The 17,623-nt window shown below is 34.9% G+C and overlaps 1 protein-coding gene across 5 annotated transcripts; it reads left to right on the forward strand.

Moving 5' to 3' along the window:
• Window positions 1-66: 66 nt before the first annotated feature.
• Window positions 67-17,320, forward strand: SOCS4 (suppressor of cytokine signaling 4). 5 transcript variants are annotated; one of them, XM_081509455.1, is made up of 3 exons: window positions 67-350; window positions 11,429-11,663; window positions 12,158-17,320. In XM_081509455.1, exon 3 carries the CDS (start codon window positions 12,250-12,252, stop codon window positions 13,570-13,572), a length of 1,323 nt encoding a protein of 440 aa, XP_081365581.1. In that variant the 5' UTR covers window positions 67-350; window positions 11,429-11,663; window positions 12,158-12,249; the 3' UTR covers window positions 13,573-17,320. The 5 variants fall into 5 exon arrangements, with proteins under 5 accessions (XP_081365581.1, XP_081365582.1, XP_081365580.1 ...); XM_081509456.1 differs by having other exon boundaries at window positions 11,477-11,663; XM_081509454.1 differs by lacking the exon at window positions 11,429-11,663.
• Window positions 17,321-17,623: the final 303 nt, after the last annotated feature.

Below are 17,623 nucleotides of genomic sequence, written 5' to 3' on the forward strand. Positions count from 1 at the left end.
CCCACTCGCCAGCGCGGTCCCGACCCGGGACGCCGGGCGGTGGCGTCAGCGGCGCGCCCGCCGCTCGGGAAAAAGCCGGTTGCTGGGGGAGTGAGGAAGAAAGGGAGGGAGCCGAACACGGAAGTGGTGGCAGCGCCGGCGGATCAGGTGGAGGCGGTGAGTGCGATGTCTGCGATGAGAACCCGGCACCGCAGGATGGGGGCTTGCAGACCGGCAGTCGCCCCGTAGGACTTACAGGAGGTGCCGGAGTGGCTGGGCCTCCTTTTTCCACCTCAGTGAATACCCAGAGTGATGGCGGTGGTGATGGCGGCAGTTACGAGGATAGCCCCTGTTCAACAGCGTTCTGAGAGGTGAGTGGGGGAAGGGTGGTTTCTGCTTGGCCTTGCCCTCGCGGGGTCTGCTTCTACTTTCCTGGCACTCCTCACTGGCAGCCATATCCAGGTCCCTGAACGAGTCCAGCCCCTCTGGGCTTGTTCTTTAAAGAAAAGGTAGACGAGACCCTTCTCAAGTCTTGAATCTTGGCATCCTTGACGCCTTCATCTTGTCATTTCTATAGCGGTAAAGAAGGGAAGACCTAATCTCAGCTCACGATTCCTGGAGGTGCGGCTTGTACATTAATGCTTGTTCTATAGGACATTGTACCTATATCCCTTGAAGTAATTCGTGTTTCCCTATTCAGACTCCACCTAAAGTTCAATGAAGTGCATATTATATTTTCTTTTATATCTATAAAAGAAGAGCTAAACTAAAGTGTATTGTTGAATACTTCATTGGATCCTTGGAATCTTTGCTAAGGTCTTGGCCATTAAGTTTATGCTTTGGTTGGATCTTCACATTCTCCATGTTGGGAGACCGATCTCTGATGAAAACCTTCACAACTGATATTTTTTTGTGGTACCCACCTTCTAGTCTCAGTCGGAATTTGTTTATGACATAAGTGAAACGTTTTTCCGTTGTAGAGTTTTCCCCATTGTTTTTCAGTCTAGTTTCATTGGGGAAAGTTGCAAACACATTTAGACAAACCGTGGTATTGTTCTTACCATGTTGGCATTGTGTAAGGTGTTACTTTAAGTACTAAGGCTCCAAATAGGCTTGCTAAACATTGAGGTTTCGTTCATGAATGAAAAGTGATTGGCTGAAAAGAACTTGGGATTTGTGGGAAAATAACCAACCTATTGTTTTTACACAAGAGCAAAAGATTCCTGAGATGATTCTTTCCGAGTGACTTAATTTTGTCCGGAGATGTTTCATTGTTCAGATAGACCGATTTCTAGTTTTTTTTTTTAATCCAAGTAAATATTATTGCATAGACTATGGGGTTCGAGACGAAGTCCGATAATATATCGAATATATCATCATGAAATTTCAGTGTAGTACTTTTTAGAGCTCAGCATAAGAAGAATCTGCAAATTTGGAACAAGATTTGTAACTATAAAATGCCCTAACTATAAAATCTGTAACACCATGTGACTTTAAAACTATGAATGGTGTTCGCGCTTCTCTCCTTTAACTCTGCCTTAGCAATCAAGCCCTTTGATTCATAGGTTAAAGAAAAATGTGTATATGTATATGTTTCGTTTTGTTTTTTTTACAGATTTAACATGTATGGAATAAGCTTGAGCCTTAAAGCTGAACAAACCTAGATTTTAATTTTGACTCTCACAGTTACTCGTTGTGTGACCTTGAATATGCTTCTTTACTTTTTTCTGAATGTCAGATTCCTCGTCTCTAAAATGAAGATGACACCTATTTCCATAGAATTGTTATAGTACATAGAAGATACTCATGAATGTATAAAAGTAATTGTCTTGTGTTATTAATGGAGTACTTTGGGTGGGCATTTAATGGTTCATTCAAAATGGAGTTGTTTGAATCATTATCCAGTAAATTTTTTTGAACATTAAAAGGTGTATTATTGCTTTTGCCAGTGTGTTTTCACATTTCCATTTTTCAGTCAAATTTAAAAAAAAATTTTAATGTCTTCAATTAATTCATGATCTTGTTGAGGGAAACAAACATTCAGATAATACATGCAAGACAATGATGTGGTAGTGAAATGTGTATAACTTAAATCTTAGTAAAAATTGCCTGGTTACTTAAGATAATATAGATTTTTAAAAAGAAACCAGTGTTGCTGTCTGCCACTGATGTGGCTGTCAGAGTTTTCCAAATGAATTTATCATAGCAGTGCATGTCTCATAGGAGTGGATGGCTAAATGAACTCACTGAAAATGATGCCAAGGTCGCAGCTTCAACTGCAATGAAGGTTAGTTAGCTTTGCTCTGTGGTGACCATGCATACTACCCTTAGGCTCACAAATACTGTTGTTCTCAAGGACAATAGGGAAAGAAAACATGAGTATATTACCATTCTACTGTGACAGTATTATCTATATAAGTAATAATGTCACATAGTCTTAGTTTATCCAGGAGGCATATCAATATTGCCTTATGGGAGGAATGTTTAAAATTCCTTTTTAATAAAATAGGTATTAGATATAAACATTATTAATCTTATGAGATAAGGTTAGAAGAGAGTAATAACAAAACTGAGAACAGAGTAAAATAAATATTGAAGGCAGTTTAGAAATCAGAAGATTTTTATATCTCTGAAAGTGTCAAACTTACCAGCCTATTTAATTTATTTTGGGGGTAAATAATACTTGCATATGTATAAACTTTCTAAGTATTAAAGGGAATACAGTGAAAGACCTACTCTCAACCTACCCAGTTCCACTGGCTAAGGACAGCTAGTATTTGACTCCTGTGTTGTTACAGTGACAGTGGATCCTTACCACAGAAAAATAGATATAATCATTGTTTTATAAATGAAAAAATATCGAGGCTCAGTAAGGTGATGAGTTGTCAAAAGTCACACACCTAACCATGTGTCAGAACTAGAAATAGATCCCAGGTCTTTTACTTCTGATCCAAGTAGTTTGCCAGACTGCCTCTCCAAGTCATAACTGTTGCCATAAAACTTAGAATTTAGTTTTATCAGAATATGAAGGCAATTTTAAGTCTAGAATAACATTATACTAGTTTGTATGTAAAACTTGTTACCTAGTCTTAAATGTAAGCATATATAATTATCATAAAGCCATGAAAAGAAGAATCTATGATCAGTTAAAAAAAAACTGCCTACTATTTCTGTTGAAATTGATTGATTTACTAAGCTTGTAAGAAACTACAGTTTTTTTATAATGGTTTCATTATTTACACCCATAATATTTTTCAAGAATTTGAAACTTAAAAACTTTTTTTAAAAGAGCATGTTTAATATCAGGAGTAATAGAAAGAGCTTTATGATATTTCAGAAATGCTGAAGCATCCTCAGCCTCAGATTTCTGAGATATGTTTTTGTGTGGATTTTCTAGCCTTTTATGTAGCCTGTGTTTCCTTTCATTCTTTTTCCTTATTGCCACTTTCCTAGCTCTTATGTTCTGAAATTAGCTTATTCTACATGGAAGGTTCTGAGAAAACAGAACATATTGCAGAATGTAATACATATTCTCATTAAGCTCAATGTATGCTATTTTCATACATTTTAACCCTGTCAGTAAAAACATGGGGCAGCTGGCATTATCCAGATTTAATAATGTGAACACTGAAGCTGAATGAGATTTTAAAAATCAGGAGAGACAGCTAGTAAGTGACAGAGTCTGAATTTTAGATCATGTTTGATGATTTAGCAACTCAATGCTGTTTCATCTGCACCATGCTTCATTTTTAAATATGATATGGTCAAAAACTAGATTGTTAATTTTTTAGGGATCTTTAAAACTTAAAAACTTTCTCTTTAGACTAAATTACACTCATAGGAAGAAAGACGGCAAGGAAATTGGCCAAAATGTCTAAATTGATTGCTTCTAGGTAATTGAATTACAGTCTTTTCCCCTCCTCTTTGAACTTTCCTGAATGTTTCATATATTTTATAATATGCATATATTATTTTTATAATTAAAAATTTATAAATTAAAAGGAAAAATATATCTGTACAATCCAATTTAGTCTCTGAGAGTCACAATCAAATATCTTAAACATTCTGATTCCTAAGATTCTGTTAAGGTTCCTGTGCTTTTAGAAGTTTGTAGTGCTAGCCCTTAGTTTTCTGTTCCCTCTTCACCCTAGATTAACCCTCTTCAGTGACAGGTCCTAGACATTTCTCTTTAGCTTGCATACCCAGAATGTACATTCATTTTAATGTTAGCCCAAGTTAATGTTTCTCCCACAGTTTGTTCCACAAAAAGGGTTTACTTTGAGTTAAGTATAGGAAACTGTGGCCTAATCAGGTTTCTTAACTGAAGGACCTCTTGGAACCTTTTGCTAAGTGTGCTTGGTAATCTTTCAGTGGGGAAGTGATTTCCAAACTTGTTTGATAATGAAACTTCCAATTCTATAGAACATGTATTAATACCTTTTAAGTGTACACAGAAGTTCGGATTGGGGAACACTGGCATAAGCAAAATGTAGGAAATTAAGTGAAGAACGTTTGGAGAAGGGAAGAAAGAGTATAGTGATGCCAATCAGTGTGTGTGTTTGTGTTTTGTTTTCTTTTTTTTTCCAAATCAGTTAAGTCCCCTGAGCCATGGCTTGTTAGCATTGAAAAGGAGATACTTTAAAATATCTACTGGAAAATGAACCTATATTGCTTTTGTAATGAGAAAAAAACACTTTATAGTTCAGAAATGTTTCTCACTTAGACAAACATTTGAAAAAAACATTTTTCATATTTTTTGATTAACATTCTGAGGAATTTATCTGTCATGTACTATCCAGTATATTCCATTTGTGGACTCTTAAGTGTTTCCTTAGAATCCAACTCAAATATTAGCCTATGATCAAATATCAAGGATTCTGACAGAATCCAATTTAAATATAATGGATTATGATCAGAATGCATTCAGGGAATTTTGGGACACATAATAGCAGGTAAACTTTGGAATAATAGATTTAATAAGGAAATTGCTACCAGAATAATAACTTATCTGTGAATTCTTTATATAGTAAATTATTCTTTATAAGGTCAAATTTAATACTTACATGAATTCTGGTCTTAAGTAGACATCACCATTGTGGACATAGTAGTTCAACGAATAATTAATATATACAATAATGCTCTGTTATCTAACATCGTAGAGAATACAAATGAAGTTTCTAGATAAATGAGGTTTAACCCTTTATTTACTGACTTTTAAAACAGTTTTCAGTGGAAATTTGAATTAAAATCATCTTTCCAGCCTTATTCAAGAGAAGTAACTAAAAAAATCATTTAAATCTGTTGTTTGTCTAGGATGGTCACTTTGGGTATTCAATCTTTTATCACTATCTGTGCAGTTGATTGTGGAACCTGGGATCAAATGGCTAGTGAATCTGGGAACTTGATTTCTTGAAAAAGGCTTTTATATAAACTTACTTTAGATACTTGCCACTTCCTCATTAAGAAATAATAATTTAAAAAATGTCACTGTGTAGTCCCCAAGGTATTGTAACTTAGATGCCTTCATAAAAAATTAATTACTGAATCAAGAGTCAAAGCAACCTTCTCCCAAGTGATTCTTTCACTCTTTAAAAAAAAAGAAAAGGTTCTTTGCAGTTACTAACAAAGATTGTTGATTTGTCAACGTTTTTCAAGATATCATCTTTGATTTCTATACTACATAAAAATGGTAGTAAAGCCACTTTTTTTTTTCATTTTGTATCTCATCTTCTACTTCATTTTTACAAAGTTTATGTAAAATTCCAACTATTAATGATAGGGTTAAGGGGACTCATTCAGATTCAGAACCTTATACTTTTTTTTAACATTCAAACTTTATGTGTATAGGCAAGACACCAAAACATTTTTTTGAAACTCATTTTTAGTCTTTACAAATAAATTTTTTTCACTAAAAATTAATAATGTTATTTTATTGAGAGAAATGTAATTGAATTTTTAAATTTCGTGAATTTTGGTTTAATGCAACTTTCAGAAGAGATAAGATCTTTTGCCGTGTGTTTAAGTGTAAAGATGCAAGAGTTTATATATGATACATTTTTATCATTATTGTAATAAAATCATGTAACAGTGAAGGAAATTCTGAATATCTTCTTTTTCTAAAAAGATCTCTCCATAGCCTGTTTTTTTGTTAAGCAGTTACTTTCTCAGTAGTAATTCTGATGTTACCTAAACCATGAATAGCCAGTTAAATATTTTGTTTTGCCTTTTTTCTTAATGTATCTGCTAAGTAACTTCTCAGAGCTGCTTATTATCCCAATAAAGGTCATCAAACTAAGAACACTTGTCATTTTGTAAAAGAAAGATATATAACTTGTCTTATAATATTAGCAACTAAACTGTGGAAAATTCTTAAAGAGATGGGAATACCAGACCACTTTACCTGCCTCCTGAGAAATGTGTATGCAGGTCAAGAAGCAAGTTAGAACCTGACATGAAACAACAGACTGATTCAAAATTGGGAAAGGAGTATGTCAAGGCTATGTATTGTCACCCTGCTTATTTAACTTATATGCAGAGTACATCATGCCAAATGCCGGGCTGGATGAAGCATAAGCCAGAATCAAGACTGCCGGGAGAAATATCAATAACCTCATATACACAGATGATACCACTCTTATGGCAGAAAGCAAAGAACTAAAGAGCCTCTTGATGAAGGTGAAAGAGGAGAGTGAAAAAGCTGGCTTAAAACTCAATATTCAAAAAAATAAGATCATGGCATCCAGTCTCATCACTTCATGGCAAATAGATGGGGAAACAGTGCAAACAGAGACAGACTTTATTTTCTTGGGCTCCAAAATCACTGCAGATGGTGGGTGCAGCCATGAAATTAAAAGATTCTTGCTCCTTGGAAGAAAAGCTATGACAAACCTAGACAGAGTATTAAAAAGAAGAGCCATCACTCTGCCAACAAAGGTCTGTCTAGTCAAAGCTATGGTTTTTCCAGTAGTCATGTATGGATGTGAGAGTTGGACCACAGAGAAGGCTGAACGCCGATGAATTGAGGCTTTTGAACTGTGGTGTTGGAGAAGACTCTTGAGAGTCTCTTGTACTGCAAGGAGATCAAACCAGTCATTCCTAAAGGAAATCAGTCCTGAATATTCATTGGAAGAACTGATGCTGAAGCTGAAGCTCCACTACTTGGCCACCTGATGCAAAAAAAAAGCCGACTCATTAGAAAAGTCCCAGATGCTGGGAAAGATTGAAGGCAGGGGGAGAAGGGGACGACAGAGGACAAGATGGTTGGATGGCATCACTGACTTAGTGGACATGAGTTTGAGCAAGCTCCAGGAGATGGTGAAAGACAGGGAAGCCTGGCATGCTGCAGTCCATGGGGTCACAAAGAGTTGGAAACGACTGAGCGATGGAACTTTGCCCTGAGATAACTAGCAAACTTTGTGTTATAGAATTTCCATGTTTATGTCTATTCACAAAGTATTGTAAAGATTCTCTTATGTAAGATAATATAATCCACAAATGTATTCCAACAACGTGGAAGCAGTTGTGATCCACTAAAAGTGCACAAAGGAATGGAGAGGGTTGCCATCAAGTACTTAGCTTTTTGGAGCTCCCACTCCTCCCCCCGGAACAGCACCTCGTCAGACAAGTAACCATCTCACAATGAGTAATGGGAACATTGCCAATCATATATTCAATATTAATAGAGTTTTCTAATTTTTAGACAAGTATAAATAGAAGTTAAATTTTCTTCCTACTTTGAAGACTACAACATTAAGTGACATTCTGGCCAATATATCGATATAGTAAGTAAGTAAGTGTTAGTCACTCAGTCATGCCCAACTCTTTGCAACCCCATGGACTGCAGCCCACCAGGCTCCTGTGTCCATGAGATTTTCTTGGCAAGGATACTGGAGTGGGTTGCCATTTCTTCTGCAGGAGATCTTCCCGACCCAAGGACCGAACCCGGGTCTCCTGCACTGCAAGCAGATTCTTTACCCACTGAGCTAGAAGGGAAACCCATTGATATGGTATACTTTACCAAATATATCTTTTTCCATAATAGTTTCTAAAAAGTGGAACTCCTGAAGCATGAACTGAGTCTTCTGTCAAAAGAATAGCTACGTCAAATTTATATAAGGCTATAATGCTTAGATACCAAAAGATAACCAGTCAGAAGATTTTCTATGCATTAACTGTTTAAGTACAGGTAAATGTATGGAAAATTCATCTAGGACAAGGTATTTTTCACTTTGTTTTTTGGATACCTGTAGCATTAGTATATGTAAGAACAATTAACCTAAAATCCAGAGATACTTGATTGATTACCCCTATTATGTACAGGTTGGCAAGCCTTGCCAAAGTATATCTGTTATGTTAGCATTTAAACTTGTTTTGAGTGAAGCTAGAAGTCAGTTCTCTGGTGGAAAATGTCAAATTGTTCTTAGCTTCATAGCCTGTTGAGTTTTAGCTATGTCTAGCTTATTAATCCTTTTTTATTTTGAAAGATTAGCTATCATCCTGAAAGTTATATGTGCTCATAAACTTTATAGTTAGCATTGGGCTAGAGACAGAAGTATTTAAGTGATTTCTTTACTTATGAACTATTTCTATAAAACTGTCTTGGGTGCTATAATAAAACAACATATATAATATCTTTATTTTTTAACAAAGAAATATGTTAACCTTTATTGTATACTTGTTCCATTTAGAATCTGAGCTACATATGTATTTTACATACCTTATTTCTTTTAATTCCTACCAGCCTAAGGAAATATATAGCATCAATGTCTCCATTTTACAGATGAAGAAACTGAGGTTTTAAGGTCATATGGCTAGTACAGAATCTATTTTATTTCTTATTACTTTCATGGTTACTTTTTTCCTCCAGGTTCTTTGTGTTTTAGTAACTTGTTTATCTTAAAGGCTTTCTTCAAAAGTCTAGTGACCTGTCATAATCTAGAGTAAATGAAGCACAACAATGCTGTCTGAAAGTATAAGTAAGTAGTCATGGCTTATGGATGGATGAGCCTCACAGAATGCCTGGGTGGCCCTCCAGCTTTTTATTGGAGGATTTCCAGTTACCAGAATCTATAGATCTTTTCTCTTTGGTTATTCTGTTTCTCCAGTTTAGTATTGTCCAATCTCCTGTTAGGGAGGTGTAAGTTTGACAACTGGAATTCTGGAAGCTGGATGGAAGAATGGAGCAGGGAACTTTCTGATTTTAGTCCCAGGCCTCCCACCTATCCTTACTATGCCTGGTATCCAAAGTCTTGAGCCTTTCTGGTTCAATTTCTCCAAATAATAAAATCCTATCTCCTCTAAGTATGAGAGTAAGAACCAGAGAGATATAACTGCCGTAACACAAATTTTCAACCTGCTTCCCCATTTTTCTGACCTGTTCTCCATATATACTTTCTGTAGAATCGGGTGCCTCTGGGTGTCCTGGACTTTGCCTGCTCTGTTGTCTTCTCATCAACATTGCCTCTGTGCCTGGTGTCACCAACCTCTCCACTGCTGAGTCAGTCATTGCTCCTCTGTTCGTTTTCTGCCCTTGTATTTTGTCACTCAGGTTATAGATAAGCGATAGTTTCATTGAAGATGAGATTTGTGTTTTTGCTCATTTTCCCTTGTTTTGGGCTGACTTCTGAGAAAGATGGACAAAAAGATTTTCACTTAGCCATTTTTAAACTGCATCATTATTTCTTTTATAATTAGAAAAAACCAAAACTATTTTCTTTTTGAGGGGAAATCAGCTACTCATTAAGAAATTTAATATGGATAGCAGCAATTATAACCAAAGGAAGTGTTGGAATCACTAGAAGAGTTTATAGGAGACTTGATTGTTTTTGAAGAGAGTGATGGAAACAGACCCTGGTAGAGGTGGGAATGTCATCAAGAGCAGAGGTATGGAATTAGCTCTGATAACAGATAAAGGAAGATGAGCATGCTTATATCCAGTGGAATAAAGTTGACCTTAGAATTAATAATCTGCTGTTTTGATATTTTTAAAGTAAATAAAAACACTAGATATTTTAAATCTTACATAATATACTTTTCACATTATCACACTGAATAAAAAAGTTGAAAGTATGTAGTATTAACAAAAAAATATATGCTTGGGGCTCCTATTTAATTTTTTTAATCTTGAAAAGTATAAGTGTGAGCTCTTAGTAATAAGAGACTCTTCTGATCAATGACTTCATATTCGTCAGCCTACTCTGTAGTTTCTGCCTGTTTATTTTTGTTCAGTGGAATTTAGTCAATGAACAACCAAAGCATACTGTTAAATATAATTTGGTATACTAAGTGATGATGTTTCTTTCAAGTTTAGATTTTAAAATATTTTTTCTCTGTTAATTTTAAATGATTATGTACCAGTGAACTCACTAAATCAAAATAATAAGTATAATCACCTGATGCTATTCTTTGTTTAGTAATCGAGTACTTTATATGGCAAGGGCTTCCCTGGTTACTCAGTGGTAAAGAATCTGCCTGCCAATGCAGGAGGTGTGGGTTCGATCCCTGGGTCAGGAAGATCCCCTGAAGAATGAAATGGCAACCCACTCCATTATTCTTGCCTGGAAAATACTATGGCGGGCTACAGTCCATGGGGTTGCAAAGAGTAAGACACAACTTAGCGACTAAACAACAACAACTTTATATGGCAAGTCTGTATCATTAGTTCATACCTTTAAGCACTTCCCAATCATATTTGCCACTGCAGATGCTTATTTCAAACTCTACTGCTATGAAAATGGATTCTGGTAGCTCTCAACATTTACTTGACTGTTGGGATTGTTGAGAATATTAAGTACAACTGATTTTATTAATCACAAAATTCAATTTCCATTTATAAAATATTTGAGATCATAGAATCCCTCCCCCCAAACTTGGACTTAAATCATATTCCACTTAAGAATAGCTAAGTAGTTTTTATCTATGACCAATCATTACTATTAATCTTAAGAAAAATTTGTTTACATTATAAATTTTAGTATATCTAGCCAATTTCATAGGAAAGGCATTGCCCTATAGAACTTTATCTGCTTGTTTTTTTGAAATTATCAGGAAGAATATAAGTGTGTGTGTGTGTGTAAAATAACAAATTTTTATCCAATTCCAAATTTTCCACACACTACGTAGACTAATAGTGAAATTGACCAAATATTTAAATGAGTTGACAAAAATTACATTGGGAATTCTTGCGTGACGTTTCTACTGTTCAGTGCTGATTATTCATTTAATAAATTCTTAACAGCTTTTATAACTTAAAATTGTTTGTATTAAAATTGTTCATATTTTCAATCAGTAGAAAAGAAAACGAGAGAGAAGGAAGGTGGTTGTTGTTGTTTAGTCACTAAGTCAGTCATGTCTGACTCTTATGATTCCGTGGGCCATAGCCAGCCAGCTTCCTCTGTCTGTGGGATTTCCCAGCAAGAATACTGAAGCAGGCTGCCATTTCCTTCTCCAGGGGATCTTGCCTGACCCAGAGATCGAACTCATGTCTCCTGCATTGCAGACAGATTCTTTACCACTGAGCCACTGAGGAAGCCTGCAAGAAGGAGAGTGAAAGTGAAAGTTGCTCAGTCATGTCCGACTCTTTGCAATCCCATGGAGTCCATGGAATTCTCCAGGCCAGAATACTGGAGTGGGTGGCCTTTCCCTTCTCCAAGGGATCTTCCCAACCCAGGGATTGAACCCAGAAGGTGGGTAGTGGTCATTAAATACCAGCTCATAGTTTTCTCATCTCTGACAAAGAATTCCCTGGTCTGCTGTGAAATTAAAAAATAAACCAGAAATTGTTCACATTTCAGACAAACATTTTGGCTGACAGGATGCTTAGCTTTTTTGATTCACATTGACAACTAGCTGTGGGAAAGAAACTCAGATTCTTGACTCAATGGCACTATGAAATTATTAGTATATGGTAAAGTAGTTTATTTAAATGAGAACAAAATATCTTGGAACTGCCTTCCAGCATTTCCAGTACTTTTTTAAAAAGTACATTAATTATCTATGGCAAAAACCACTACAATATTGTAAAATAATTAACCTCCAATTAAAATAAATCAATTAATTTTTAAAAAACAAAAAAAGTATATTAATTATCCCTTTTCATCTTTTTATCTTGTATATAATTGATATATAAACTATGCAATGTTAATGACAGACAATTAATGATCTTTTTTTTTTTCCTTAGATACATCCAGAAAGTACCCAGAAGAAACATTCTACTGGAAAAACTGAAAAAGCATTATTTATAACACTGGAATTTGTGGACAGTTTGTTAAAATGGCAGAAAATAGTGAAAGTAATAGTAAAAATGTAGATGTAAGGCCCAAAACTAGCCGGAGTCGAAGTGCTGACAGAAAGGATGGTTATGTGTGGAGTGGAAAGAAGTTATCTTGGTCAAAAAAGAGTGAAAGTTGTTCAGATGCTGAAACAGTGAGTGCTATAGAGAAAACTGAAGTTCCTTTAAGGAGCCATGAAAGGAAGCACAGCTGTTCATCTATCGAGTTGGATTTAGATCATTCCTGTGGGCATAGATTTTTAGGCCGATCTCTTAAACAGAAACTGCAAGACGCTGTGGGGCAGTGTTTTCCAATAAAGAATTGTAGTAGTCGGCACTCTCCAGGGCTTCAGTCCAAAAGAAAAATTCATATCAGTGAACTCATGTTAGATAAGTGTCCTTTCCCACCTCGATCAGACTTAGCCTTTAGGTGGCATTTTATTAAACGACACACTGCTCCTATAAGTCCCAAATCAGATGAATGGGTAAGCACAGACTTGTCTCAGAGCGAATTGAGGGATGGCCAACTAAAACAACGAAGAAACACGGAAGAGGTCAGCTGCTTCTCACATACCAGTGTTCAGCCCTGTGTCATAACCAGTAACAATTCTTCGGGTAGAGGTGGTCCTGGGACTGACTCTATAGTGAACCTGGCTTCAAATAACAGCATAGAAGATAGTGATATGGATTCAGATGATGAAATTATAACACTTTGCACAAGTTCACGGAAAAGAAACAAACCCAAATGGGAAATTGATGAAGAAATCCTGCAACTGGAAACACCTCCCAAGTACCATACTCAGATTGATTATGTCCACTGTCTTGTCCCAGACCTCCTTCAGATCAATAATAATCCATGTTACTGGGGCGTTATGGATAAATACGCAGCTGAAGCTCTACTAGAAGGAAAACCAGAGGGCACCTTTTTACTGCGAGATTCAGCACAGGAAGACTATTTATTCTCTGTTAGTTTTAGACGCTATAGTCGTTCTCTTCACGCTAGAATTGAACAGTGGAATCACAACTTTAGCTTTGATGCACATGATCCTTGTGTCTTCCATTCACCTGACATTACTGGGCTCCTAGAGCATTATAAGGACCCGAGTGCCTGTATGTTCTTCGAACCGCTTTTATCTACTCCTTTAATTCGGACTTTCCCCTTTTCCCTGCAGCATATATGCAGAACAGTTATTTGTAACTGTACAACTTACGATGGCATTGATGCCCTTCCAATTCCTTCTTCCATGAAATTATATCTGAAGGAATATCACTATAAATCAAAAGTTAGAGTACTCAGGATTGATGCACCAGAACAACAGTGCTAGAAAAAGGGTAGGAACAAGGGAGTGGTTATATGCGTATTTTCATTTAATACTTTATTTTGCTTATTATACCACTTTGAATTTTTCTACAAGGGCAGTTGAAGTCCAAAATAAACTTCTGCCCTAAATTTTGCTTCCAGATCAGTTTATTTTTCTTAGGATACAGTAATTGTTGAACAATGATAATTGTTACACACTAGGGGTTAATGGATATTTTTGACTAGGTTTGGTTTTTGTTTTTACCATGTAGATTGTATACTTAATTTTTTTCTTTTCTTAATTGTAACTTAAATATGATCCAGGGATATTTGAAGTTTGTAGGCATTGCAGACACATTTAAATAATCTGTATTTCATACTTTTCTTTAAAAATAATTGTTTCTTTTCCTATATATAACGTATAAAACGCTTTGTTAACCTATGTCATTGGCATTCCTATACATAAGATATAGTTTCCACATCATCCTTTCGTTTTAAAAGCCTTCAGTAAAGCTGTGTGTGTTGTAATTTACTAATAGGGATGTTGAAAGTTAACAAAATGGCTTAAAGTCAAACTTGATGTGTTTTCTTTTTAAATATTAATTATAAAGCTGAATTACTCAATTTGATTAATCAGGTCAGTAAGAATCAAATGAGAACATGATATCTTAGAGGTGAATTTATTCTTCTGTAATGTGGCATGGTCATTTATTATTCCTTGAATAGATCTTTCTCTCAAACTTGGAAGAGTTACCATCTTCAGAACATAAGTATTGTTCCCTTCTCACTGGAAGCTTTAAAAATAATGATAATACTATTAGTAACTAGTAATTACTAAATAATAAAGCAACTGGGGTTTTTTCTGTATTTACTTGTGAACTGTTGCTTCTGCTTAGCTCTTTTTCAGAAACTGAGCCTGTTACTTTGGAGAGATGCCACAGTTTATAAACAGCCACAAATTTCCATTGGTAACCAAAGAGACCTAAGTAGTTTTCCATTATTTTGAATTGAGCTTGAATAAAGATTCAAGAAGTAAACATGGAGCTCAGTATTCAGGGAACTTAATCCTGATTTTGATCTGCAGATTTCAGGTAACTATTCCTATTTTCAGAACTAACATATCTTTAGTATGGCTTCAGAAAAAGGAAAACATTTTGAGAGCTATATCGCTTATGCCATACTGAACAATACTGGGCACTGGGTATAATATTTTAAGTTTAGCATCTCAAGAACAGAGAAGCATTTTTTAGAAAACATTATCCCAGTATAATAAGATAAATGGAATGATAGCCTATTCAACTTTTCTTTTTTAAAGAATCAATGAATAATAAATTTCCTAGACAGTTATTTCTTCTGGTGAGTTGTCTACCCCTTTGTACAAATTAGCATTTTTAATATAGTAAATTGATCTCTTGATGCTAGTTTAGCTCTAGTAGGAAGCTGTTTCTACCTGGATTGAAAGAAATTTGACTTAAATTTCCCAGTTAGAATAGATGTTTCTTAAGTATCGCTGTATGTCGAAGTAGCATTTCCCTTTCCTACACTTCTGCTGTTAACATAAAGATGGCATTTAAAATTAATTGCTTTAAAATAAGTTTTTAGCAGTTATCACAAAATTGAACAAGAAAATCTCTGTTACCATTATCTTCTAGCATCTTTTTTTCCTCAAGTGATCTCAAGATTGTCTTGGTTCCAGTGAGGGTCAGCTACTAAAATAGCACCTCTCTCAGCAGTGATGAGGTTCAGGATAGCAACATCAGTGTCAGGATAAATATCTCTTCTAAAGATGATATTTCCCTTTTACAAAAGTTGGACAGTCTCATACTACCTCATCTTTATTGTGGCGCTTTTGTAGATCACTGAGAAGCTTATCTTACTTACCAATATAACGCTTCCTAAACATCCATCTTTGGTGAAGAAAATTAATAGTATGGTTAGACTCTACCCATAATTATAGTTTTTTATCAGAATTTGATATTGAGACTTTCTGTTTCTATGAAACAATATTGTTTTAAATATTTTTCTTTTAAAGATAACTTTTTATCAATACAGAAAAACCTAAGGAATGATTAGCTAATGAATATTCTGTTAAAGGTAATTTTATAAAGAAAAAGAAAATATGCTGTCTTTTATAATGGTAAAAATTAGTATTTATATGAAAATCAAGATCTAAGTAGCCTTTCATATATTCAGACTGGTTGCTTGTGATATATTTTCTCTGGCTTTCTTATTTTTTCAACTTCAAGGTATTGATAGCTGTTAACATTTTCAAAATACTGCCATTTATATAGCCTTGAAGTAGATGATCTAATAAATGAGAGCAGGAAAGAGACTCATTACTCTGAAACGGTTTGTATTTTTTCCTTTGGTATTTGCTACAGTGAAAAGAAATCGGGAAAGTAGAAATGTAAGATTTGAGAAGGGAATTGATTACTGTGAAGGAAAAAGAAGAGTAAGAATTCTTTAGAACATGAAGGGATTGGAATTTAGAAAGGTTAAGTCTTTCTCAGTGACTTTTGAGGACACATTTGGAAGAGCATTCAGCATTCAGAAACTTAACTCATTAAAAATATACTTACTGGAATTATGGGTAAGTAAATGAGTATAAATTTTGAGAGGAACCATGTGGGGAGATAAATAGATATAAATTTTGTAGCTAAGTTTGAAAAACTGAGCATTTGAAAAAGTGTGTGTAAATTTCAGAGTCGAGAAAGCATTCAGCATGGTGGAAATGTAGTGCTTACTGGTGAGAGAGGATGGGGCTAAAAGAAACAAGATAAAATATTAAAATTAAGAATTTAGGCATCACCTCAGGGGAAAGCCTTGACAGAGAAAGGGAACTACTTAATCGCTAATAGCTAGTCTGGACCAGACACTTAAATGTGCTTTGGGAATCATCCTGCACTAACCAGGAAATAAACTTGATTTTTCTATTTCTCTCTGAAGCTTTCAAGAGTACCCCCAAGCCCGCCTCCCCCTTTTTTAAGCTACAGCATCTTAATTCATACTGTACTTCCTGAAACATGCTGAATGGATTTTTTTAGGTTACCTGAGCATTTTTGTATGAAGAATTATATCTGATCTTTCTATAACCGTGCCATTCACTTAAATAATTCATGGAATGGTTTAATTTAAAGGAAGACCTAATAGGAAGAAGATTAAAGGAAGCTTTTAGTCAGCCTGTGGCTAGATTTATTGATTTGGTGATCAGACTTGTGTTCTTTCCTGAATTTCAGCTAATGGCAAACTGTGGTCAAAAAATAGCTTTCAGTTAAAGTTTTGACTTCTTATTGTAAATAATATAAAGAATGTCTAAGTAATTAGAAATCCTTTTTAAAAAGTAGAACAAATGTGGCAAATAGGATTCATCATTATACAAATTCCATTTCTTTTTATAAGAAAAACAAACCATTATCATTTATTCATGAGCCAAAGCCATTAAGAAGATAAATCAAGTTATCAGCTTCCTCTCTCTCTGAAATTTGGATCATTTTATAGATCCATGTAATAGAGAGCTTCCTTCCTATGAAATGAAAATCTTGAGATTAACTCTTAGACTCTTAGTTTTCATTAAAAATCTTTTTTGTCACTTTTAGCTGTAATCAGAGTCAAATAGATTATACATTGATTTTGGTAGAGGAAATTTCACAGGAAGTGGACTTAATTATATAACATTCCTTGAGGCAACACAAGGGAAACAATGTTTAAATGTAAAGTAGATTGTGTGTTAGGTAATTTAATGCCCAAATGAATAAAAGATTTTAAGTCAAGCAGATTATTGTTTCTACTTTGGAAAAAAAAAGTTTTCAATCTTCATTTTACATAAACACTTTTACATTCATTTTTACTTCTAAAGAATGGACAGAAAGCACAAGGGGTTTTTCTCTTTTAATGGTCTACTAGAAATGAGCAACACTACAAGAGTCTGTACTGTTAACACATGAAGATACTGGAGACAAAAGGGCAGTAACTGTATGGTTTCTAAATAAAAATGTGGACTAATGGATATAATCCAATGAAAAGGAATTTAAGGCACATGACTCCTATTTCAAATAAAGATGGTCTTTTTTACTTTT

This window comes from Giraffa tippelskirchi, chromosome 7, assembly GCF_054371585.1.
Source record: "Giraffa tippelskirchi isolate mGirTip1 chromosome 7, T2T-mGirTip1v1.2.pri, whole genome shotgun sequence".
NCBI classification, from domain to species: domain Eukaryota; kingdom Metazoa; phylum Chordata; class Mammalia; order Artiodactyla; family Giraffidae; genus Giraffa; species Giraffa tippelskirchi.

What these genes read in the sequence shown, in the direction of transcription:
- SOCS4 (XM_081509455.1), top strand. Translation starts at nt 12,250, where the DNA reads ATGGCAGAAAATAGTGAAAGTAATAGTAAAAATGTAGATGTAAGGCCC.